Source organism: Jaculus jaculus, chromosome 4 (assembly GCF_020740685.1).
Source record: "Jaculus jaculus isolate mJacJac1 chromosome 4, mJacJac1.mat.Y.cur, whole genome shotgun sequence".
Lineage (NCBI taxonomy): Eukaryota > Metazoa > Chordata > Mammalia > Rodentia > Dipodidae > Jaculus > Jaculus jaculus.
This window is the reverse complement of record NC_059105.1, coordinates 160,943,268-160,970,684: the sequence shown is the minus strand read 5'-3', so window position 1 is coordinate 160,970,684 and position 27,417 is coordinate 160,943,268. Positions and strand designations below refer to the sequence as shown.

The 27,417-nt window shown below is 37.1% G+C and overlaps 1 protein-coding gene across 10 annotated transcripts in view; it reads left to right on the top strand.

Moving 5' to 3' along the window:
- Positions 1–27,417, top strand: part of Stxbp5l (syntaxin binding protein 5L) — a 265,174-nt gene that overhangs the window by 25,249 nt on the left and 212,508 nt on the right. For all 10 annotated transcript variants that reach the window (XM_045147811.1, XM_045147808.1, XM_045147806.1 and 7 more), the window contains exon 3: positions 10,715–10,812. In XM_045147811.1, the coding sequence (XP_045003746.1) occupies positions 10,715–10,812 (98 nt within the window). The remainder of the gene's footprint in view (positions 1–10,714; positions 10,813–27,417) is intronic.

Below are 27,417 nucleotides of genomic sequence, written 5' to 3'. Positions count from 1 at the left end.
ACCACTGTTGGGATTAGTGTTCTCCATAATGAAAAATACTTCCATTCCTAACTTCTATTTCAGTAAATGAGAATGACCTCCAGCTTCCAGTCTTTGCATGTATACTGATACCCTCACCTTCATTTTCAGCAGTGAAAACATTGCTGTTCATTAAGGTAGTCCCAGTGTGAAAAATGTTTAGTCAACTTCTCTCCTAAAGTATCTTTCCCAGATTTATTTTGAATTTTTGTCACTGTAGAACATAAAAAAATCTGTTATCCTTTAGTTAATTGAAGTTTTGGCATTATTAAAATTAGGGAAGTTTTGGGAGTAATTGGTGTCAAAAGATGTTTGCATTTCTTGAGAATTTTTTTTCATGTCCTGTCATAGGTGATAAAATACATATATTGAGAAGAAATAGCTCACATTTTCCTCTGAAATATTCATCTGCCTGTCAGTTATTATCCTGTGATTATGCTGGCTGTAGTTAATAGGAGCCTATTGCCAGTTACATAAAGGAGATTTGGTCCTGACAGACCTTAGAGTACATGTTAGCATGTATGCATGTATACGGGAGGTGAAAAGGCACCTGGCTTGTCTGGATTGACCTTTAAGTGCGAATCCTATTTCACAAAGATTAGAAATATTGATTCTCTTTTTGGGATTCAGACTTCTTCCTCCCTCCATTCCTCTCTCCCACATTTTTGAGATAAGGTCTCACTTTAGCCCAGGCTGACCTGGAATTCACTATGTAGTCTCAGGGTGCCCTTGAACTCCTAACAATCCTCCCTTTCTGCCTTCTGAGTGCTGGGATTAAAGTTGTGTACCACCACACCCAACAAGACTTACTATTTTTTAATTGAAACATAAGGTACAGGTATTACTTGGTCTGTTCACACTCACTATTGAAGGTAGAAGGAGAAATGTTTGTTATCCTGGCCTTGCTTTAAACTAAATGACTAATCATGACTCTACATAAAGTTGAAGTTACAATTTTATAGTGCTTTTAAAAGCCATTTCTTTCTTTGGTCTTTAATTTACATGGGGAAAGTCAGGATGCACTGTCATCTTGAAAGACATAGTTCCATTGAGCTAATGTGTCTGTTTTTATGCCAGGGCCAATCTGATTTTGTTACTATGCTCTGTGCAGTATAAATGGAAATCAGGTATTGAAGTATTGTGATAATTTCAGAATTGTTCTTTTTCTCAGGATTTCTTTGGTTATTTGGGATCTTTGATGTTTCCATATGAATTTTGGGAGTTTTTTTATTTCTGTGAAAAATGTCATTGGAATTTTGAAAGGAATTTCATTGAATCTGTAGATTGCTTTTGCTTTTATATATGTTTATGAATATATGTGAAATATATTTTCACAATCTTAATTCTGCAAATCCATGAGCATGGGAGGTGTTTACATCTCCTAGTGTCTAATTTCTTTTTTCATTGTTTTAACACATTTATTGCACAAGTTCTTTACTTTCCTGGTTAAGCTTATTGCCAAGTATTTTATTTGTTTGAAGTTACTGTGAATGGGATTGTTTTGCTGATATTTTTCTCAGCAGGTTTGTGATAGGTGTATAGAAAGGCTACTGATATTTCTATGCTAATTTTGTAACTTGCTACTTTGTTGAAGGTATTTATAAGTTTTAAGTATTTTTTGGTGAAATCTTTAGGATCCTTTGTAAACAGAATCATTGTATACAGTTTCATGGCTTGTTGAGATGAATGTGTTTTCTGCAATGTTTGGTTGGAATATTCTGTAGATCATTGTATCCATTTCATGTATAATGTAATTTATCTAATATTTAAAATTTTTTGTCTGAATGACAAGTCTATGATGAGAATGAGGAAATAAAGTTATTATTATTGTATTGTGGTCAATCTATTTCTCTCTATCCAATCCTTCCAATAATATTTGCTTTATGAAATTGGCTGTGCTAATGTTTAGTGCATATGTGTTTAAAATTGTGAAATCCTCTTGATGGATTATAACCTTATCTCTTCTAACTAATTTTGGCTTGAAGTCCATTTTGTCAGAAATTAAAATTGCTATGCCTGCTCACCTTCTGTCTCTATTATCTTGAAGTATATTTTTCCATGTTTTCACTCTAAAGCTGCATTTATTATTGGCAATGAGGGGAGTTTTTTGTAAGCAATAAATAACAATTACTCCTTCAATTGCAGTAATTCTTGTAAGGAAGGGAACACAGTAATGTGTGCAGTTAGATAAGAGTTACTGAAGAGGTAAGTGGAAAGGAAATAAGTAGAGGAAGACTAGTGGTTGGTATAAGGATGACAGAGAAAAAATGGAACAGGAAAACAACACAGACAAGGGGAAGAGTGGAGGCAGCCCTGCTAAAAAAAACAGCCTGAAACATCACAGCTGTTGGGAAGGTGAGGCAGAGGGAACCTCTCAATCCAGGGCAACCTGTGTTCTTTGGGAAAACCTTTCAAAAGGAAAATGAGCTAAGAACATGGCTCAGCAATTAAAGGCAGTTGCTTGCAAGCTAGCTGTCTTCAGTTTGACTCCCCAGTACCCATGTAAAACTGCAATCAAAGTGGAGCACATGTCTGTAAACTCAACACACCTACAATCTGTCATCAGTGGGAAGCAGAGCCAAGTTTGTGGCCTGTTAGACTGGTACATGCACAGTATAGGTGTGAAGGGGAACAACAAGGTGTGGAAGGAAGGATAAACACTCGACTTCCAAACATGCATGTGCATGTGCACACATACACACACTCTAGTAATTTATAAAAAGAAAAGAAGAAAGAGACTAGAGAAGGACAAATCTGGCCCATTAAATTGACATTAACTCTAAAGCAAGAGATCAAAAGTGCAGGAAAGAGCTGGGCTTGGCTATAGAATCGGAATGTGGACTCTTGCCTGGGTGCTGGATTCAGTTTTCCTCTAGGGCACATCTTTGATGCTTCCAGATGCCAGTTACACTCCTCTGGGTGGTTTTCTACTGGTCAAATGTCTGGTTGTGAATGCTGGTCACACCTCTGGGTGGTAACTGTCTAAATTTGGAGGCACATTCAGAATCTGCTTTACTCTCCCACGCCAGTGTATGATTTCGATTAGACTTCTATCTTGCTGAATACTGTGTGAATTTGAGTAACGGTTTTCCCCTGCTGTCTAGAGGTATTCTGCAGGCCAGGTTTCAAGTGTAGTCCCATCATACTTGCTCTGGTTTGCTGGAGCACGTGGTCTGGGGTGGGTCTTTGTTTTTTTTTTTTTTTTTTTTCTCTCTCTCTAGCATTACCACCTTCTTGCCAGGGATTTAAAAGAAATTTTTGTTGTTGTTGTTTGTTTGTTTTTGTTTTTTGTTTTTCGAGGTAGGGTCTCACTCTGGTCCAGGCTGACCTGGAATTAACTCTGCCATCTCAGGGTGGCCTTGAACTTATGGCAATCCTCCTACCTCTGCCTCCCGAGTGCTGGGATTAAAGGCGTGTGCCACCATGCCCAGCTAAGAAATGGTTTTCTTTTTTTTTAGTATTTATTTATTTATTTATTTGAGAGTGACACAGAGAGAGAGAGAAAGGCAGAGAGAGAGAGAGACAGAGAATGGGCGTGCCAGGGCCTCCAGCCACTGCAAATGAACTCCAGATGCGTGCACCCCCTTGTGCATCTGGCTAACGTGGGTCCTGGGGAATTGAGCCTCGAACCGGGGTCCTTAGGCTTCTCAGGCAAGCGCTTAACCGCTAAGCCCAGAAATGGTTTTCTTAATGATGCTCCTATGTAGTGCCAAGTGAAGAACATTTTCCTAGCACCTCCCCTTCCCCTGCTGCTGCAGCTGCCCTTATGTGACTTTCGTCTCCTGCCTCTCTCTCTTTCTGTAGGTCCTCTAAAATGTCTATGACTGAAAGTACACTGAACATTTTCTGAGGTTCTCTGTCTTATGCCACATTTGCAGGTTGTGATGGTTTGATTCAGGTGTCCCCCATAAACTTATGTGTTCTGAATGCTAGGTCCCCAGCTGATGGCAGTTTGGAAATTGGAGCCTTCTGGAGGCAGCGCATTGTTGGGGGCAGGTTTATGGGTGTTGTAGCCAACCTCCCCTTGCCAGTGTTTGGCACACTCTCCTGCTGCTGTTGTCCACCTGATGTTGTCCAGGAGGTGATGCCCAGCCTCTGCTCATGACACCATTTTCTCCTGTAGTCAGGAACTTGTCCTTGAGTCTGTAAGCCAGAATAAATTCTTTCCTCCCATAAACTGCTTTTGTTTAGGTTCTTTGCTTCAGCTTTTAAAAAATTTTTATTTATTTATTTGAGAGAATGAGGCAAAGGGGGAGGGAGAGACAGAGAGAGAGAATGGGCACGCCAGGGCCTCCAGCCACTGCAAACGAACTCCAGATGCATGTGCCACCTTTTGCATCTAGCTTACGTAGGTCCTGGAGAATCGAACTGGGATCCTTTGGCTTTGCAGTCAAATGCCTTAATTGCTAAGCCATCTCTCCAGTCCTGGTTTTGGTTCTTTGTACAGCAACTTGAAACTAACTGCAACATAGGTATAGCTGTTCTCCTCTCAAATAGCCCAATCTCTCTGGAAGTCTATTTTTTTTTTCTTCTGTTTTGCTCTGCAAAGTTTATTATACTTTACTACTGAGATTTTGTGTTCTCAGCAACCTCTTATGATGGCTGTTCTTCAGCTGTCACTGGTTTATTCCCCAGAGATTCTAGCAGGTGGTGCCTGTCTGTTTTTGGTCATCTTCCATTCTAAACCTTTTTATTTAAATCCAGCAGAGACGTAACTTAAAATTTTATTTTTTCTTTCCATGCAAGAGAAAAAGTGTCAATGATCTTTTGGCTTTATAGAGAAAATTCATATATGTTTATACATTTTTTGAAAATGCTGTGTCATTTAAATATCTTCAAGAGAACACAATGTTAAGCAATACAGTCAGACAAAATTACAAACTCCTTAGACACTAAGATACAGTCACAAGTGGTGTAGTAATATAAAGTACAGTGGTCTCATATGACTCTTTGATAGAAGTAAAATTTATAAACTGATATGATGAAGAATATTCATTTCTCTACATTAGTATCTTATCTAGATTTATTTTGTAAAGAGTTAGAAGTCCCACAGTTTTAGTGCTAAAGCTTGGTGTTCTCAAAATTCAAGGGGTGAAAGGATGAAATAAGGTAGATGTTTAAAAAAGTATGGAATTCTATATGCTGTACAATGTGACAAGGTTTCTGTGAAATTATTGCCATATTCAAAAGAGAAAGTGATTTTTTTTCCTTAGTTTTTCAAGGTAGGGTCTCATTCTAGGCTGACTTGGAATTCACCATGTAGTCTCAGGCTGACCTCGAACTCACAGTAATCCTCTGCCTCCCGAGTGCTGGGATTAAAGGCACATGCCATCACACCTGGTTTAGTAATTTTATTTACTTTGGCTTATAGTCCTTTATTTCTGCTGCTGAACTCTGGAAACACATAATTGCATTTTGTATAAGTATCTGTCTATATAGGTACCTTATATATATATCATTAAAAGCAAGCTAGGGGGCTGGAGAGATGGCTTAGCATTTGTGTGGCAAAAAAAGTCACAATAATACAATGTGAATATACTTTATTGTGAAGACAAACATTTAAGTTCCTTTGTATGTGTAATGAAAGTGGATAAAAAAGAATATTTTTCTTAAAAGCCCAGAACTAGCAATATAAAAATATCTTTAGATATTTTAGGTAAAGTACCAAAACAAATAGCAGAAGAGGATAAAAATAGTTCAATTTAAGAAGGAAAAAATGAAAGAGAGGATAGATGAATTTTAATTACCATATGGCATGACCTGTAAAATTGTCTGGCTTGTTAAACTATATGTGTGACTGTGACAAGTAATTGACAGAATTGTATCTGTAGAATAGACTTACTTTTTAATGCAATAATAATGTGATGAGGTTTCATAGGAATTTATTTTTGTCACCATTATGGCATTCCATGGTATTACATGTCTTTCACATAACACCTATTCTTTGGTTTCATCTAAGAAAAGATGGCCTTATTCAACAGTATTTTCAGTATCCTGTGATAATATCTGAGTTACAGAGGAGCTCAGGACATGGAAAGATAGACCTAAAAACACAGGGTTCAAGTGACTGATTTGACTTAGTGAAAACAAGTGTCATTGAAATTGTGGGAATTTTCCTACCGAAGTTGGTTGCTGCACAGTTCCACTAGTAATTGGTACTGCTTACCAAAGTGGCCATATGTTTATCTGAATTTCCTTTACTGTAGAAGGTTAAACTGGACATTTAATCTGAAACTGTAGGAATCCATCACTTAATGAAGTTAAAACTTAACTTCATTTCCAAATTCTGTTTTCAAGACAACATGAAAGTTCATTGTGTTGGTACATGCTTGCAGTACCAGCGCTTGGCAAGATGAGAGCAGGAAGATCATGATTTCAAGGCCAATCTGGAAGTTTCTGACCAGCTGAGCTAAGACCCTGTCAGAAAAAAGAAAATGACGAAAAACAAAGACAGATAAAATTATCTGGAATGATTCTTGCCACTACACTTTCATTATCCCAAATGTGCAATTACAAATGAAACTAGGTAAATTAAGAAAAATCATAATTCTTTACAGGCAAATCTGCCTAAACCAATTAAAAATATATATTTATTTTAAGCAGGAAGAGTCAGAGAAGGGGTGAAGAATAGGCATGCCAGGGCCTTCAGCTGCTGCAAACAAACTCCAGACACATGTTTCACTTTGTGCATCTGGCTTTTTGTGGCTATTGGGGAAATGAACCCAGGTTGTTAGGCTTTGCAGGCAAGAGTCTTAACCACTGAATAATCTTTTTAGCCTCCTAGAGTGATTTTTAAATGAAATGAAATTATTGCATAATTGCATAGTCTTTCTCCAGTTACCTATACTTCTTTTTCTCTATATCTTTTAGTCTTCAGTAGTTACAGTCATGGTATTATGTAAAACCTGATGCAGTGCTCTAGTTCTGTATTAACAAAGAGAAATGGTCTTCAGGATACAAGTTTTATACTGCTTTTGTCCTTCATTATTATTAATTCCTTTGGATATTATATATTAGAAACATAAACCTTTTCTTTTTTGTGTGTATGTGTGTGAATGTGTGTGTGTGTTCATATATGTGCACCTTTGAGTGGATGCCAGAGGACAACCTTGGGTGTCATTCCTCAAGGACACAATCTACCTTTTATTATTTTATATTTTTTTAATTGACAGTTTCCATGATTGTAAACAATATCCCATGGTAATTACCTCCCTTCCCCACTTTCCCCTTTGAAACTCCACTGTCCATCATATCCCCTCCCCCTTTCAATCAGTCTCTTTTATTTTTATGTCATGATCTTTTCCTCCTATTATGATAGTCTTGTATAGGTAGTGTCAGGCACTGTGAGTTCATGGATATCCAGGCCATTTTGTGTCTGAAGGAGCACGTTGTAAGGAGTCCTACCCTTCCTTTATCCCTTAAATTCTTTCTGCCACCTCTTCTGCAGTGGACCATGAGCCTTGGAAGATGTGATAGAGATATTTCAGTATTGAGCACTCCTCTGGCACTTCTCAGCACCATGGTGCCTCCTGAGTCATCCCAAGGTCACTGCCAAAAGAGAAGTTTCTCTAACCAAAAGTGAGAGTAGCATTAATAGATGGGTATGAACATTAAGAGAAGTGCTTACTGGGCAGTTTGGTAAGCATAGTATATACATTTAGCCAGACAGAAGCAGATGTTACACCCCTAGGGCTCATGACTACCCCTTTTGTAGGTTTTCAGTATCAGGGATACATTCTGTCCCATGGAGTGGGCCTCCAGTCCAATTAGAGGGCAGTTGGTTTCCCCCAAAACAGATGTGCCACTATTGTACCTTCTGGTTCATTTGGCCTGGCTGGCCAAGTGTAAGGCTTTTAGTGTCCACTGTTGAGTATCTTCACTAGTGATTTCTCTCTCTCTCATTGAACTGCATGCAGCGTGGCTTTTTCTAGCTTTCTGTTAGCTGGTCTATATGGATGAGGTCTTTATCTCAGCTCTAGCAGGAGTTCTCAATGACCTTGTAGCCCAAGTATGTGTAGTCTTCAGCAGTAGGGTCTTACTATCTATTCCTGGTGGGAAACCAAGGGCCTCGGCAATGGCCTGTAATGCTTTGGGGCCATCAGGGAACTCCCTGGCTAACAACCTACTGGAAAGTATCCCATCCCTGACACTCCTCATTGTCATTGACAGTGAACTGAAAATTTTCTAGTAACAATCTATGGCCCCTAAGTGTTCCATTATCCAAAAACGTAGGATAGCTAAGAAATGGAGGCAGCCTAGATGTCCCTCAACTGAAGAGTGGAAATGAAGATATGGAACATTTATACAATGGAGTTCTACTCAGTGGTAAAGAAAAATGAAGTTAAGAAATTTGCAGGAAAATGGATAGATCTGGAAAGGATTATACTAAGTGAGGTAACCCAGGCTCAGAAAGCCAAATGTCACGTTTTCGCTCATATATGGATCCTAGGTACAAATGATTGTATTTCTGTGTGAGTAGGAAGAAAACTCAGTAGCAGAGGCCAGTAAGCTAGAAAGGTGATATAAAGGGAATAAAAAGGGAAGAGGGTTTACTTAATAGGATGGTATTTTATATATGTAAGTAGGAGAACAGATTAATGGAAGTAAAAAGGTCTAAGTGAGGTCAGGGGAAGAAATTGAGTAAAGGAAAGGTAGAGGGAGAGCTAATCAAAATCTAAGAGGATATAAATAAATCATATGGAAACAATTTACCTTTTTTTTTTTTTTGAGGCAGGGTCTTTCATTGGCATGAAGTTCACTAAATAGGTTACATTGGCTGGCCATTGAGCCTCTATGTCCCTAGCACTGGGATTAGAGGCATGTGTTGCCATACCTGGCTTTGTTTTACATGGCCTTTGGGGATTGAATTCAGGTCCTTATGCTTGAAAAAACAAGGACTTTATCAAGTGAGATATCTATGCAGCCCCCCAAAATTGAAATATTTACTTAGTTTCTTTTTTTGGATAGTTGATTACCTGTACATATAACTAATATGAAATTTTTTATTTCACTTTTTTGAAGTAGTCATAAAAGCATTAGCTTAATAGAAAGCGCTGTATTCCTTATCTTAAATTTTCCTCAAGATAGATAAGAAATTTATCTATAAAGACTACTTGAATCAGTGATATTAATTCAAGTGTCTTGTGAGTTTTGTTAAAGTATTTTATTTATTTATTACAGAGAGAAAGAGACCGAGAGAGAGAGAGAGAGAGGAAGAGGCAGATAGAGAGAGAGAGAGAAAGAATGGGCGCATCAGGGCCTTCAGCAACTGTAAATAAACTCAAACTCCAGATGCATGCACCACCTTGTGCATCTGGCTTACGTGGGTCCTGGGGATTTGAATCTGGGTCCTTTGGCTTCATAGGCAAATGCCTACTAAGCCATCTCTCCAGCCCATGTTTTGTAAGTTTGAGAGAAATAATGTTATTTTTATGATCTTGGCACTGATGGTATGTTTGCTTATGAAAATATCCAAAGTATCCCATAGCCCATCCATCAGTAATGCCTGTCAGTTGAAGAGTCTGTGAACAATTTTGAAATTCTTTTCATGTAATTTCTAAGCAACTGTCAGGCATTTGTCAGACAGATGTAACAGATGTGATTGAAAGACTCACTTAAAATGATATTAGATATTATGAAAAATATCAATTTTGAGAGGCCAAACTATTCATTATAAATGAGCAGTGGTGGGAATCTATATGCATTTTATTAATTAGGATCTAGCTTTAACAGAGCTCACAGTTGACTTTTTTATATACTAGCTTTGTAATCTTCAACCTGATGAACTCTTGATTATAGTTCTAGTAGTTAAATGTATTATTTTAATATTGAGACAGAGTTTCATGTAGCTCAGGCTGACTCTAGACTTTCTAGTTAGCCAAGGATTTGAATTCTGGATCTTCCTTTCCAGTCAGTCTTTCTCACGGTGACCAATATTCTGATTAGTTTCCTTATTCAAAGCTTAATATCAATATGATCATGTTGAATAAATGCTTTGGATATGGCTTTTATTCTACTTAGTATAATGTTTTTGAAAATAATCCATATGACTGTACCTGTTAGTTTATATTTAAAATTTTTTTATGTGGTATTTCACTGTATGATTGTACCATACTTTGTTTGTTTGTTTGTTTGTTTGTTTTGTTTTTTGAGGTAGGGTCTCACTCTGGTTCAGGCTGACCTGGAATTCACTATGTAGTCTCAGGGTGGCCTTGAACTCATGGCGATCCTCCTACCTCTGCCTCTAGAGTGCTAGGATTAAAGGTGTGCACCACTACACCCAGCTACTGTACCACACTTTTTATCTTTTATTGATACATACTTGGACTATTTTCATTTTTCTGCTATCATGAATAAAATTGCTGATGTCATAATTAAGCAAATAATTTTGTGGATATATGTTTTCAGTTTTCCAAAGTGCATTCATAGTGAAATTACTAGGTCATGGTATAGGAATAGATTTACTTTAATGTGTATGATACTTTCCAAAGTAGTTGTAAAATGCCATTTTATACTTTCATCAACAATGTAATAGAGTTTAGGTTATTCCATTTTCTTGTCAATTATTTGGTGGTAGGTTTCTTTCTTTTTATTTAAAAAAGAAATTGTATTCATCCTGGTGGCCACATATTGATATTTTGTTATGATTTTAATTTTTACTTCTTGATGACCCTTGGTACTGTTTGTTCTCTTTCAGACAGTTCGGCATGGTTTTCCTTACCAGCCTACAGCATTGGCCTTTGATCCAGTTCAGAAAATCTTGGCTATTGGGACAAGAACAGGTGCTATACGAATGTATCCTTGTTATTTATTTATTTTGGTTTATTATTCTTTATACTAATGCCAGTTAAATTTCCTTAAGCTATTCAGGTAAGTGAAATCTTTATGATCAAAAATGTTTATTAGAAATGAATCTTGAAAAAAAATCCATGCTTTCAAGTTTGTTGGCATATTTCTCACTATGCATCCTTGGCTGACCTATTTTTTTATGAGGTAGCCCAAGGTGTCCATGAACTTGCAGTAATCCTTCTACTTTAATCTCCTGAGTGCTGGGAATTTATAAGCACATACTTTTCCATAGTAGCTGTATATGCCATTTTATATTTGCATCCATAGTGACTGGATGTGTATTCCTTTAATTTGGAGACCAAGTCTTATTATATAGCCCAGGCTTTCCTTGAATTTATAATTTACCTGCTTGAAAGTGATCACTTTTGATGCAAAAATAGTTTTAATTTTATGAAATCTGATTTAAATTTTTTCTTCTGACACCTTGCTTTTGGTGTCAAATCTGAGAAAGAAATTATTGCCAAATCCAATGCCCTGAAGCTTGTGTCCTATGTTTTCTTCTAAGGGTTTTATAATTTCAGGCTTTACATTTAAGTATTTTATCATTTTCAATAATTTTTATATATGGTGTTAGTTAACTTTACAGCTTCACTGTTTCACATAAGTATATGCAATTTCTCTACTATAAATATATCCCCTTAGTAATTTTAAAATATATTGTACATGATTACTAACTGTATTCACCTGCAATGGTATCACTTAAAGAATTAATTTTTTCTGATGGCAACTTTGTATCAGAAGATTTCTGGTTACAGAATTAATTTAGTCATTTTAGATTTACTCAGATTTTTTTCATTGTGATAGTCTTATTTGTGTGTTTTCAGGAATTCTGTTTTATATTAAAATCTAATTTGTTGATGTATAGTTGTTCATACTACTACCTGATCATCTTTTATTTCTATAGAATTTGTAGTAATGGTTCCATTTACTTTTTTGTTGTTCTTAGTATGTCTGGATAAAGTTTTTTTTTCAATTTTATTGATGGCTCCAAGAATTAACATTGGACTTCATTGACTTTTCTTTGTTTTTCTCTTCTCTTAGTTGTCTCTGTCTAATTTCTATTTTAGAGTTTGTTTGTAATTTCTGTAGTTCCTTATAACCTCAGGTTGCTGATTTGGGACTTCTTATTTTTTTAAACATTTTATTGATAAGACTTTAAAACGAGCATTATAGCCTTCAATTTCTGCCTTTGGATTGTTTAGGTGTGTGCATCTTCATTTAAATGAATCTTTAAATAGTCTTTAGTTTCTGACATCTCTGGTCCACTTGTGGTTTAGCAGCATGTTAATTTCAACACATTTTTGAATTTTTCCAGTTTAGCATCTGATATGGGATTTTTAACTTCATCCTATTAGGTCTGGAGAAGATCCTTTACATAATATCTATGTTATTATATTTTGCTTTATGATTTTAATTTTTACTTGTCATACAGATATCATTCATTCTGTCATTTCCAAATACTGTTGGTTTTAGGTGATCCTCAACTCCCTTCTCTCCCTGTGCTGTCTCTCCCCACATTTCCCCTATTCTCTATTATGCTCCCCCTTCTGTTTACACAACACATGTGTATTTTTATCCTTCCTTCATCCCACTTCCTACTCATTTCTTTATGCTTACTCTTCTTCACCATTCTGTCTTGATAGGTTGTACCTACAATTGCCTCCTTATATGTACATCCTTATAGCTTCCAAGCTATGTTTTTAACCCTATTGACACATTGTTAATAGTGTACCATATGACCTGTCATGAGAATATATACACTGTGTATTTCAGGTTGATGGATCTGCATATGTTTATTGTATCTAGTTCGTTTGTTGAATTTAAGTCTTCTATATATTTACTTATGTTTCAAATACTGAAGTTGAGGTATAGAAACTTGCTATTATTATTATTATAGAACTATTTCTTCTTTTAGTTCTGTCAGTTTTTGCTTCGTATGTTTTGACAGTCTGTCTTCTGTTTTGACCACATGTACCAACATTTACCTTCCCTATCCACCTTAGCCTTGGTGTATTCCTTCTTCTCATCACTGATCAATGGCTAGTCCACAGAAGAGAATGACTTCCCTTCCTCAGCAACCTTTAACTGTCATTAGCTGATTAGGGAGGGAAGGGGCCTTTTAATTCTCTGTGCTGTATATAACAGAATGTTGACTGGTCCCATCGTGTGCAGGTCTTTGTGGACCTTGTGTACCCACATGTGATGTGAGTTCTGAGTGCAATGGCCAGAGTTCCATAGCATCTTCCCTGTCCTCCAGCTCTTATATTCTTTTTGTTTCATCTTCCATGATATTCCCTGAGGCCTGGAAGGATGATGCTTATGTCTCATTTAAGGCAAGCACTCATCAGTCACTTAGCTTTAGCACTTGACCAGTTATGAATCTCTGCAGTGACTGCCTCTCAGTGCCCATCAAAATGCTTACCTGACTGGATTTGAGAACAGAACTAGTTTGTAGATACAAAAATGTTTAAGTTTGAGAGTATATCTGTTAAGCATACACCATTAGTATGTTCTTTCCTAGAGCCATGGGATTTTGACCTGGTTTTCAGTAGCAGGCATATATTTACTATTGTGTAACAGACTTTGAATCGAGTCGTAGAGCAATGTCTACCCTTATAACCTTGAAGCCACTGCTGAACTGGAGTGAATATTTTACCTGGTGGGTCATTTTATATCATTACTACTGAGTAGAATTTCATTGTGTATATGTACCACCTCTTCATTATCCATTGATCAAACAATGAGCATCTGGGTTGATTTCAGTTCTTAGCTATTGTGAATTGAGCAGCTAGAAGCATGGTTGGGCAAAAATCTCTGCAGTGAAGAGTGGAGCCGTTAGAGTAAATGCCCAGTAGAGGAACAGCTGGGTCAGCTAGTAGCTCAATTTTCATCTATTTCAGGAATTTCCATATTGATTTCCATAGTGGTTTTACAAGTTTACATTCCCACCAGCAGTGAATGGAGGTTTCCTCTTTCCCTGCATCCACACCAATATTTATTACTTTTTTTGTTTGTTTGTTTTGTTTTTGTTTTTCAAGGTAGGGTCTCACTTTGGTTCAGCCTGACCTGGAATTAACTTTGTAGGCTCAGGGTGGCCTTGAACTCATGGCAGTCCTCCTACCTCTGCCTCCCAAGTGCTGGGATTAAAGGCATGTGCCACCACACCGAGCCCAGTTTGATTTTTTTTTTTTTTTATGATCACTTTCTTGAGAGGTGGAATCTCATAGTTGTTTTAATTTGTGTTTCCCTGATGGCTAAGGATGTGGAACATTTCTTAGGTGAGTACCACCCATTTGAATTTCTTTGATTGAGAATTCCCTATTCCATTCTCTGCACCATTTTTTTTTTTTTAGTAGATTTTTGTTATTGTTGTTGTTACTTAAGTTTTTTTTTTTTTTAAGTTTTATGAGAGAGAACTCTTTTTTTTTTTTTTTTTTTTTTTTCATTATTTAGAGTTTCTACTGATGTGCCTTGGAGAGTTTCCTATTTGGTCCAGTCTATTTGGTGTTTTGTGAGGTTCTTGTATGGGTCTCTCTTTTGAGAGAGTGGGAACATTTCTCCAATAGTTTTGTTGAATATGTTTTCCTTGCCTTTAGCCTGAATTTCTTTCCCTTCAGTTATACTTATGATTTGGGTGGATGTTTGGTCATTTCAGGGTATCCCATAATTCCCTCATGTTCTGTTTTAATCTTTCTTGAACTCAACAAAGTTTTTAGACTCCCAAACCATTTCTTCTGTCTTTTCTTCCAGATCTGAGGTTATGTCTTCCACATGATTAATTCTGTCAGTGAGAGTTTCTAGGGAGACTTTTACAAGATCTGTTTGATTTTTGTTTTTGGTTGCATTTTTCTATATAATATTTATCCTTTTGTCAAGTTCGAATTTCAGGTCATGGTTTGAATTTTTTGATGCTTCCTGGAATTCATTCTTACATTTAATCATGTCTTCATTAAGTTTAATCAGCTGGTTATTGGATCCTCTATTTGCTGACTCATGTTCAATTCATTTACCTCTCTTTTGAGGTCTTTCTGGATTTTATCCATTAAGTTAATACTAGTGATAAAAGCTGTGTGTTGGGCTGGAGAGATGGCTTAGCAGTTAAGCGCTTGCCTGTGAAGCCTAAGGACCCTGGTTCAAGGCTTGGTTCCCCAGGTCCCACGTTAGCCAGATGCACAAGGGGGCGCACGTGTCTGGAGTTCGTTTGCAGAGGCTGGAAGCCCTGGCGCGCCCATTCTCTCTCTCTCTCCCTCTATCTGTCTTTCTCTCTGTGTCTGTCTTTCTCAAATAAATAAAAATTTAAAAAAAAAAAAAAGCTGTGTGCTGTTAAGAGATGATTCCACTCAATTCCATTTAATAGATTACTAGGTTTTTTTTTTATTTTTTTGTTTATTTTTATTTATTTGAGAGCGAGAGACAGAAAGAGGGAGAGAGAGAGAGAGAGAGAGAGAGAGAGAGAGAGAGAAAGAGAAAGAGAATGAGCGCACCAGGGGCTCCAGCCACTGCATCTGGCTAACGTGGGTCCTGGGGAATCAAGCCTTGAACTGGGGTCCTTAGGCTTCATAGGCAAGCGCTTAACCACTAAGCCATCTCCCCAGGCCAGATTACTAGTTTTTTGATGATTAGCTTGGTCAGGGTAATTGAACTTATTGTACTTTCATTTTGGGATTCAATTTCTGTTGTCTCCTCTGTGTTTTCATTGGAGATTTCCATTGTGTGACTTGGTAGAGATCTCTCACTTTGTTGTCTCATGCTGTTTTTCTTGCATTGGAGTTTACTCATCTTGAGGTAAAAATCTGTTTTATCAAGGAGAAAACAAGTATTTCCCCTTGTAGGATCTTCAGTGAGTGTTCTACTTTGGGTTTGAACCAGATTGGAGATTGTATCCACAGATATGGGGGGTTGTAGAGGTTTCAAGTGCACCTGAAGCTTTGGTCTGGTGACTGAAAAGAGCTGTGGTTGGAGGTCTGGAATCTCTTCAGTTTATGATCACAGCCATGCCTTGCCTGTTGGGCCCTGAGCCCCATAACACTTGGCCCTGTTCCCTTACTGTATCCAGATGAGCAGGTTATAGAGGACTCACTGGTACCCCTTTCTGGATGGTTGCCAGATATTCCTGTGCTCCCCATTTGGGGCAGGAGTGATATCCCAAAGGGCACAAGTATGTGGATACCCGCAGTGGGAATAGTAGGGGCGTGGAGGGGCGTGTGGGGCACTGGGCTCCATGAACTAGGCTGGAGCTCAGTACATGGAGTTCGCTGGTATGGGGAATTGGTGAGAGGAGGTGGCTAACAGCATTGCTTGGCAGGATCAGAGGAGGTGGCCAAAGCCCAGAACATCTGCTAAGGAAGGGTGCTCAGGGTGGAGAGGGTCCCACTGGGGTGCTGATGGTACAACAGGGTGTACAGGCCCCAAAATGCTGCACTTCTCACCAGCCCAGAGTGCACAGGCACCAAACCTGCTGGCTCCCCAAAGCACAAGCTCCAAACACACTGGTGTTTCTCACCTGCTTAGCATGCAGAGTCCCCAAACATTCCTTGCCCCTAACACAGCTGGAAAGCAGAAGACCCAGACACATTTCCCTTGGCACCTTACCAGCTGAGGGTGCACAGGCCCCCTTCTTATATAGCTTTTAATGTCTACCAAGTGGGTTTTTTTCCATTCTTTTGCCCTTCTTCTCACCCATATCCCTGTCCTTATCCCTGTTCAGCCCTTTCCAATGCCAGTATCCCTCCTCACTGTTTACATACCACATGTGTTTTACTGTCTTACCCCCTTAAAGTCTCCCTTCTCTTAACACTTTCTTCATGTCAGTCCAAGTTGTACTCATAAGCCTGGAGATTTGAAGCTAGGATCTGCATATGAGAGAGTGTATGTGGTGGTTGTGTTTTATGAGCTGGAGTTAACTCAATTTAATTACTTCTGTTCTACAAAGCTAGACATTTACATCAAGAAAACTACAGAAAATGGGCTGGTGAGATGGCACAGTAGTTAAAGGTGCTTGCCTGTAAAGATTGATGGCTTGGATGCAATTATCCAGTACCCATGTAAAGCCAGACATATGAAGTGGTGCATGTGTCTGGAGTTCATGCACCATGGCAAAAGGCCCTGGAGTGCACATTCTCATTCTCTCTCTTAATTAAAATGTTTTAAAAACTACACAAAATATACAAACTCTTAGAGATTAACACTATTAAATGGGTTGTTGAAGAAATCAAGAAGGAAATAAAAAACTTTCTGGAATGGAATGAAAATGAAAACATGACATACCAAAACCTTTGAGATACAATGAAGGTTGTAGTTTATAGCTATAAGTGTGTAACAGTTACCTTCTAGTTGCTGGGACAGACCATCTGACCAAAAACAAACAAACAAAAAAAAAAAACTTATGGGAGGAGGATGAATTTTGGCTTTTACAGTTTCAAGGGAAAACTTCAACATGGCGGGGAAAGCATGGCATGAGAGGAAGCTGACCCACATCGCCACATAGTAGCAGGAGGGAAGTAGTCTGAGCTAGTACTGAACACCCAGGGTGCTGGACTAATAAACTTCAAGGTCTGTCCCAGATGAAGAACATCTTGCAGTGAGTTTCTACCTACCAAGGGTTCCAAAACTGTCCCACATTGCCACAAGTTGTGATCATGTATTCAAAACACATAAAGTTATAGGAGATATTTAACATTCAAACCACAAAAAATGCTTACATTAAAGCAATGAAAGACCCCCAGAAAATAAATTATTCACCTGTAGTATTAGATGAAAAGAAATAATTAAGATAAGGGTAGAAATCAGTGGAAGAGAAACAATAACAAAACAATAAAAATAATCAGTAAAACAAAGAATTGGTTCTCTGAAACAATTTACAATATTGACAAACCTCTAGCAAATTAGCCAAAAGAAATAGATGATCCAGATCAATAAAATTAGATTAAAAAGGAAAAATTACAACATATATAAATGAAATTAAGAAAACTATATGACACATTTTTAAAAATGGAAAAATTTCTAGATGCATATGGCCTACCAATGTTAAACCAAGATGAAATAAATAAAGAGATCTATAATAAGCAATGAAATGGAAATAGTAATAAAAATTTCCCAGCAAAAATCCTTGCCCAGCTACATTCATTGCAGAATTCTTCCAGACCTTTAAAGACAAACCAAAGCCAATGCTTCTCAAATTATGTCATAAAATAGAAAAGGAAAAAATGCTCCCTAACTTCCTTTTTAATATAATTTAATGTTTAGTTGCAAGGAGAAAGAGATTGAGAGAGAGAGAGAGAGAGAGAGAGAAAATGGGTGCACCAGAGCCTCTTGCCTCTCCAGACTAACTCCAGATACATGTAGCACTTTGTGCATCTGGCTTTATGTGGGTATTTGATAGTCAAACCTAGGCTATCAGCATTAGCAAGCAAGTACCATTAACCACTGAGCAATCTCTCTAGCCTCACCTTATTTGATACATATTATTTTTATTTATTTTCAAAGAGAAAGAGAGAGGAGGAGGAGGAAGGGAGGGAGGAAAGAAGGGACAGAGAATGGGTGCCTAACTCCTTTTTTGAAGTCAGTATTATACTAATAACAAAGCCAGATAAAAGACACAACAAAAACAGAAAACTGTAGACCAAAGTCCCCAATGAGCAAACACACAAAATTTTCAATAAAATATTTTCAAACTGAATTTAAGAAATATCAACGGTATTATTTACCTTGAAAAAGGTAGACTTCATTCCAGAGACTCAGGTATAGTTCAGCATAGGTAGTAAATCAATAAATGCAATACATCACATAAATAGACTTTAGGAAAGAAGTCACATAATTATCTCAGATACACAAAAGGCTTTTGACAAAATTTAGCATCCCTTCATGACAAAAAGTCCTGGAGAGACTAGGGATTGAGGGAATATAACTTAATACAGAATGTATATAACAAATCTATAGCCAACATTATGCTGAATAAAGGAAAACTTGAAGCATTTTCACAAAGTTCAGGAGTAAGACAAAAGTATCCATTCTTTCTAATGCTATTCAACATATTTGTCGAGCAATAAGATGAAAATGAATTAAATGGATACAAATTGTAAAGTGAGAAGTCAAATTAGGTGCTAGAGAGATGGCTTAGCAGTTAAGGCACTTTCCTGTAAAGTCCAAGGACCCAGGTTTGATTCCCTAGTACCCACATAAGGCATATGCAAATAGTGACACGTGAATCTGGACTTTGTTTACAGTGGCTAGAGTCCCTGGTATGCCCATTCTCTCCCTCTCTGTCTTTCTCTCTCTCTGCTGCTTTCTCTCCTCCTTCCCTCTCAAATAAATAAATAAATATATTATTTTAATAATATAAGTCAAACTATCCTTATATGAAAGTGATAAAACCCTAAAGACTCCATCACAATATTCCTGGAGCCGATAATATTTTCAGCAAAGTGGCAGTATAAAAAATTCACACACAAAAATCAGTAGCCTTCTTATATACCAATGGAAAACTTACTGGGGTATAAAACAAGGAAACAGTCCCATTTGTAATAGCCATAAAATTAAATACCGTGGAATATCTTTAACCAAGGAAGCAAAAGAAATCTATAATGAAAACTTTAATACAATGAAAAATGAAATTTAGGAAGACACTAGAAGATGGAAGATTTGTCATGCTCATGAATTGAAAGACTTAATAATCATGAAATTGGCCATCTTACCAAAATCAATTTACAGATTCAGTATAGTCCTAATAAAAAATCCAGTACCGGGCTGTAGAGATGACTTAGTGGTTAAGCGCTTGCCTATGAAGCCAAAGGACTCTGGTTTGAGGCTTGATTCCCCAGGTCCCACATCAGCCAGATGTACAAGGGGGTGCATTCATCTGGAGTTCATTTGCAGTGGCTAGAGGCCCTGGCACGCCCATTCTCTATCTGCCCCTCTCTCTCTCTGTCTGCCTGTCGCTCTCTAATGAATAAAAAATTAAAAAATCCAGTACTATTCTTCACACAATTAGAAAAAATAATCTTAAAATTTATATGATATTTAGTTTTTGCAGTTCTTTATATGTTTTAGATATTGATCCTTGTCAGATGAATAGCTGGCAAAGATCCTTTCTGTAGGCTTCCTGATTTCTCTGATGATAAAACTTTAATTTCCTGTTGTCCTATTTGTTGATTCTTAGGACTGTTTCCTCTGCTTATTGGAGATCTTTTCAGGAAGTTCTTGTGGAGGGGGGAGAAGATGGAAGGGAAGAGGAACAATGGAGAAAGGATGGAAAGTCAAAAGATATTAGATATCCAAATATATATTCAGGAAAAAAATACTGCGGGAAGCATCACCATAACGGTTTTCAAGTTACAGGGCCATAGTAATAAAAATAGCATGGCAGTAGCACAAAAGCAGATATAAAGATCAATAGAATAGAATACAGTCTGTGTAACCACAGCCACATGATTTTTGAAAAAGATGTCATAAAATATACATTGGAAAAAAGACTACACTTCCCAACAAATGGTGTTGGAAAAACTGGATAGTTTTACTTGTAGAAGAATTAAACTAGATCCTGTATCTCTTACTAGACAAACATCAATTTTAAGTGGATCAAGGACCTCAACCTAAGACCTGAAACTCTAAAATGATTAAAGGAAAAAGTAGGGAATATGCTTTAAGATAGAGGCATAGGTAAGGCCTTTCTGAATAGGACTCCTATTGCCCAGGAAATAAGGCAAACATGCAACAAATGTTGACCTCATGAAACTGAAATCTTATTGGGTAGCAAGTAAACAATCAACCAAGTCAACAGACGTCTTATAGAATAGAAAAGATGTTTGATAGTTACATCTGACAGAAGATTATATCCAGAGTATAAAAAGAACTCGAAGGGCTGGAGAGATGGCTTAGCGGTTAAGCGCTTGCCTGTGAAGCCTAAGGACCCCGGTTCAAGGCTCGGTTCCCCAGGTCCCACGTTAGCCAGATGCACAAGGGGGCGCACGCGCCTGGAGTTTGTTTGCAGAGGCTGGAAGCCCTGGCGCGCCCATTCTCTCTCTCTCCCTCTATCTGTCTTTCTCTCTGTGTCTGTCACTCTCAAATAACTAAATAAAAAATTAAAAAAAAAAAAAGAACTCGAAAAGTATAAACATCAAGGACATGAGAAACCCAATGAAAAAGTGGACTATGAGATGGGACAGAATTCTCAAAAGAAGCAAAAATGGTCAACAACTATTTTTTAAAAGTGTTCAACATTCCTTTCCCATTGGTAAAATGCAAATTTAAATTACTTTGAGGTTCTCTCACTCCAGTTAGATGGCAATCAAGAAAACAAATGCTAGCTAGGATGTGGAGAAAAGGAACACATTCTCTGCTGGTGGGATTGTAAATTGACACAGCCACTAAGGAAATAAGTGTCATTCAGTGTGGAGTTTCCTCAAAAAACTTGAAATAGAACATTCATATGTCCCAGATGTTTCATTTCTAGTCTTAAACACAAGGAATTTGATAGTGTACTACAGAGACATTTGCACATCTATGTTCATTTTTGCTCTATTCCCAGTTGTTAGAGAACAGAACCAACCCAGATGTTCATCAATTAATAAATGGATAATAAAAATGTGGTACACATACACAATGGAATGTGTGTGTGTGTGTGTGTGTGTGTGTGTGTGTGTATTTTTTTAAATTTTTATTTATTTGAGAGTGACAGAAGATGAGGCAGATAGAGAATGGGCGCCAGGGCTTCTAGCAAACGAACTCCAGACACATGCGCTCCTTTGTGCATCTGGCTAACATGGGTCCTGGGGAATTGAGCCTCGAACCCGGGTCCTTAGGCTTCACAGGCAAGCACTTAACCACTAAGCCATCTCTCCAACCCAGAATTTTTATTTTATTTTAGTTATGGGGGGGGAGGGAGAAAGAGGGAGAGGGAGAGTGGGCACACCAGAGCCTTCAGCCACTGTAAACCAATTCCAGATGCATGTACTACCTTGTACATATGGCTTACATGGGTTCTGGGGAATTGAACCTGGGTCCTTTCACTTTGCAGTCAAATATCATAATTGCTAAGCCATCTCTTGAGTCCACACAATGGAATTTTATTCATCTGCAAAGTAAAATATGAAGTTTGCAGAGGCCTTCTCTATCTCCCACTCTCTCCTCCAAAGCCTTTGTGACATCTCACATACAGTTTGTGCCCAGACACACACCTCTCTCTGAACCTCATAAGAAAAGAACTATCTTGCTTAGTTTTTCAGATTTCTAGAACCAGTCTGTGTCTCTCCCTCTCACTGTCTCTCCCCCAAACCCCATCTCTGGCTTTGGACTTCTTCATGCCTGATGCTGTAGCTCTCATACTAATACTCTAAAAGGACCTTTCATCAGCTGCTTCTCGTTGAAATAGTCTGGTGCTCTCCTGCAGTTTTCTAGCTCTTAGCTATTACATATTCAAACTTCCAATAGCCACAGACATAGAATATTGAAAACATGTTTAGTTTCACAAAAAGACAGCAAACTATTTTCCATGTGGCTGTACTTTTACATTCTTACCATCCACATGTGATTGTATGTCATTCCAGAGTATTATTATTTCACATGTCTTATTTTAACCATTCTGATATTAAAATTAAAATTATTAAAATTAAATTGTAGTAATAATTCCAATTCCTTTTGGCTTATAAGGAATAGTTTTGTCTTTTTCCTATTTTGTATTAACTTTTTTTTTGTTTTTGATGTTGCATTTTAAGAGTTTTTATATAATTTTTAAAAATCTTTAGGAGCCGGGAGTGGTGGCACATGCCTTTAATCCCAGCACGCAGGAGGCAGAGGTAGGAGGATCACCGTGAGTTCAAGGCCACCCTGAGACCACATAGTGAATTGCAGGTCAGCCTGGGCTAGAGTGAGACCCTACCTAGAACCCCCCCCAAAAAATATTTATATATTATAATCATAATCCCCTCTCACCACTTTCCCTTTTAAGGGAAATGCAAATTAAAATAACTTTGAGATTCTGTCTAACTTCAGTCAGGATGGAGATAATCAAAAATTCAAATGACAACAAATGTTGGTAAGGCTGTGGGGAAAAAGAAACCCTCATTCACTGCTGGTTCAGATGCAAACTTGTAGTTACTATGAAAATCAGTGTTTATATATTCTAATTCTAGTCCTTGGATATATGGTTTGCATTAATTTTTTTCTCCTTTAATTTGACTTATTAACACAATTTGATAAGGTCTTTTACTGAATCTAGTTTATCAGCTTTTATTTTATTTTTTTTAATTAAAAATATTTTTATTTATTAGAGAGAGACAGCAAGGAAGATATTGACAGAAAGAATGTGTATGAGCATGCCAGGGCCTCTTGCCACTGCAAACAAGCACCAGACACATAGGCTACTTTGTTCAGCTGGCTTTATGTGGGTACTGGGGAATTAAACCCAGCTATCAGGCTTTGCAAGTATCAGCTTTTCTTTTATAGATCATGCTCTTTTTTAAATTTATTTATTTGAGAGCGACAGACACAGAGAGAAAGACAGATAGAGGAAGAGAGAGAGAATGGGCGCGCCAGGGATTCCAGCCTCTGCAAACGAACTCCAGACGCGTGCACCCCCTTGTGCATCTGGCTAACGTGGGACCTGGGGAACCGAGCCTTGAACCGGGGTCCTTAGGCTTCACAGGCAAGCGTTTAACCACTAAACCATCTCTCCAGCACCCCCTTTTTTTTTTTGAGGCAGGATCTCACTCTAGCCCAGGCTGACCTAGAACTCACTCTGTAGCCCAAGCTACACCAGTTTACACTCCCACTAACAGTGAATAATAATTTACTTTCCCCACACCCTCACCAGCATTTACTGTCATTTGATCTTTTGATGATAGCCATTCTGACTGGAATGAGATGGACTATCAAGGTAGTTTTAATTTGCCTTTCTCTAATGGCTACAGATGTTGAACAATTTTAAAATATTTATTGGTATTTTATATTTTTTCTTTGATAACTCTTTTATTGCTTAGTTTTTGAGTTCTTTATATATTCTAGATATTAATCCTTTGTCAGATTCAGAGCTAAAGTTTTTCTCCCATTCTGTAGGTTTCTTCATTCAATTGGTAGGTTCCTTAGCTGTACAATATCATTTTAGCTTCATGATGCCACATTTGTTGTTTTCCTTATTTCCTGGAAAAATACAGTCCTAGTCAGAAAGTCCTTGTATATCAGTATGTCTTCAAGTATTCTTACCTTTCCCTCAAACCATTGCAGAGAGGTTCAGGTCATACATTAATATCCTTGATCCATTTGGAGTTAGTTTTTGTGCAGGGTGAGAGATGAGGGTCTTGTTTCACTCATCTGCATTCACATATATCCAGTTTTCCCAGTACCATTTGTTGAACATCACATATTTTTTCCAATGTGTGTTATTGGTATCTTTGTAAAGAATCAAGTTTCTATAGTTACAGGGCTTCCATTAATCTAAATGTTTCCTTTTGGCTATTACCATACTGTTTTTATTATTTTGGCTATGTAGTATAGCTTAAAGTCCAGTATGGTGATATTTATGATGATACTGCTGGAAGTATTTATTTCTGTTTTGTTATTGAGAATAGTTTTGGGTGTCCAGGATATTTTGTGCTTCCATATGAATTTTAATATTATAATTTTCTGTTTCTGTGAAAAAAATTAGCTGGAACTTTGATTGAAATTTCATTGGTTTGGTAGGAGTTGAGTATTATCTGTGTCTACCTCCTTTACCCTTGTGCTGGTACCAGGTTCGCCAAGAAAGCAGCACTCTTACTCATTTCCCCAATTATTCTTAGTTTCAGCTGGGGCCCAGTTGAGATGTGATGGGCTGATTCTCTCCTCAGGATCTGTGTCCATCTGAAAAAGAGAAGCAAATTCTCCAATGGAGAGTGAAGTCAGCGCCAGATAAGTGGGATAACCATTATATTTTAGAGAGAATTTAATAGATGTAGGCCTCTTGTAGCCCACGATTGGTGGGAGCTTGATGTGGAGAGCAGGCTCGTTTTTTGGATATGGTTTTGACTTGTTTCTCAGCTCCAGATATGGGTTTCATTCTACTAAATGGATCAGTTAGTCAAATCAAGAGCAGTTGGTTACCCACCATGGCTGTGTACCAGTGTCTTTCTTCATATATGATTTAATTTGGTTTTTCAAGTATTTTTTTGAATATTTGGACGTTTATTTTCGTTAAGGAGATTAGTCTAAAAATTTACATTCTCTTTAATAAATTTTTAATTTTTATTTTAAAATACTTTATTATTTATTTTTAGGCAGAGACTTAAAGACAAGAGAAAGAGGAGGGAGGAGAGAGAGCAGAGAAAGAATGAGAATGAATGAATGGGCATGCCATGGCCTCTTGCCACTACAAACTCTAGGTGCATGTGCCATTTTGTGCATCTGGCTTTATATGGATACTGGGGTATTAAACCCGAGATGTTAGGCTTTGCAAGAAAGCTCCCTTAACTGCCATGCCATCTCTCCAGACCTTCTTTTTTTTTGTTTATTGGAGGGAGCCAATGATCAAGGGAGAAAGGGAGAGAGGGAGAGGAGAGAGAGAACACATACCAGGGCTTTTTGCGACTGCAGATGCCAGACACATGTGCCACTTCTTTTTGCGTCTGGCTTTAGATAGGTACTGGGGATTCAAATCCAGTCCTGTGGACTTTGCAGGCATGCATCTTTAACCTACTAAGCAGTCTCTCCAGACCCTAAATTGTTTTTTTTTTTGTTGTTGTTGTTGTGTCTTTATGTTGTGGTAGCTACAGACCACTGCCTTTGCAAAAATAATGTGAATGTGTTCTTTACTTTTCTATTTTATGGATTAATTTGAGAAATATTGGTGTTAGCTCTTTTTTAAAAGTTTGTTAGAAATTTACTGTGGATCCATTTGAACTTGGGCTTTGTTTAGTGGGGAGTTTGTTGTAAAATTACTGTTTGAAAGCTCATTGCTTTTTATAGATCTGTTTAAATTATTTATATCATCTTGACTTGCTTTTTGTAGGTCATATGCATCTAGATATTTATACATTTCTTTTTGACTTTCCAATTTAGTTGGAATTAGATTTTTAAGGTATGATCTTATGATTTTCTGAATTTTCCTTTTTATCTCTTTCTTTTGACTAATTTAATTAAGGGTTTGTAAACTCCTTGTTTCATTGATTCTTTTTATTTTTTTATTTTCATTTCTGTTTCATGATCTCCTGGTCTGATCTTTATTGTTTCTTCTCATCACTAATTTTGGGTATGATTCGTTCTTGTTTTCAATAGCCTGAACATGTATCATTCAATTATTTCTTTGAGTTATTCCTATTTTTTATAAGCACATATAGAACTTCTTTTAAAAACTGAAAACAGATAACATTAATCCAATTTTCTGAAGTACTGTGGTAGACTATATTTTTCTTGTTGTGGTTTTCCAAAGTTGCCTTCATGATATTTGTCTCAGTTTCCTATATTCCACTTTAATTTTTTAATGTAAGCACTTAGAGCTATAAACTTCTCAGGACTGCCTTCATTGTATCCTATAGGCTGTCATATGATATATTTTCCTTTTCCCTCAGCTCTAATTTATTTTTGTTTCTGTCTTGATTTCTCAAATGACTCATTCATCATTCAGTAGTCTTGTTTAATATCTGAGTTTGAGTTTTCTTGTAGATACCTCTTGCTGTTGATTTCTAGTTTCAGATAGAATTTCTAGATTAGACAGAATGTAAGAAGTTATTTCAATTTTTCTTTGTTTTTTTAATTTTTATTAGCATTTTCCATGATTATAAAAAGAATCCCATGTTAATTCCCTGCCCCCCCTTCTTTGTTTTTTGAAATTAGCTTTGTGTCCCTAGCAAAGTGATCTATGTTAGAGAAAGCTCCTTGGCCTATTGAGAAAAATGTATATTCTGTAGTATTTGGGTAGAAATGTTTTATAAATAGCTATCAGGTCCATCTGGTCAATTTTGTCATTCAGTTGCAATGTTTTGGGTTTTTTGTTTGTTTATTTTATTTTGTTCTTTTCCAGATGACCTTTCCATTGGTGAGTGTAGGCCATTGAAGATATTATTAGAGTATGGTTACTGTGTTGGGATTAATCTGTGTCCTTATATCTGGTAGTATATTTTTAAATGATATTTCGTGCACCAATGTTCATTTTGTAGATGTTTAGAATTATAATGTATCTTGATTGACTTTTTCCTTAATTAATATGAAGGTACCTTCTTTATTTCTTTTGAATAGTTTTTGTCTGAGGTCTGTCTTTTCAGATATTAAAACAGTAACACTTATTTCTCTATTCCTTTTGTTTGGAATACCTTTTTCCCCATTTTTTCACCTTAATATAGTGTTTGTCTATGATGGGAGTTGTGTTACTTTGAGGTAGAAAAATGATTGAGCCTAATTTCCAATCTAATCTGCTACTCTGTCTTTTGCCTAGAGGATTGGGGTCATTACTATTCAGAATTATTGAAATGTGTACATTAATTCTTGTCACTTTTTTGACTTTGTAGTGTTTCTTTTTCATTGTTTTTGAAAATTCCATACATGTATATAATCTATTTTGATTGTATTCACTTCCCATTTTTCTCT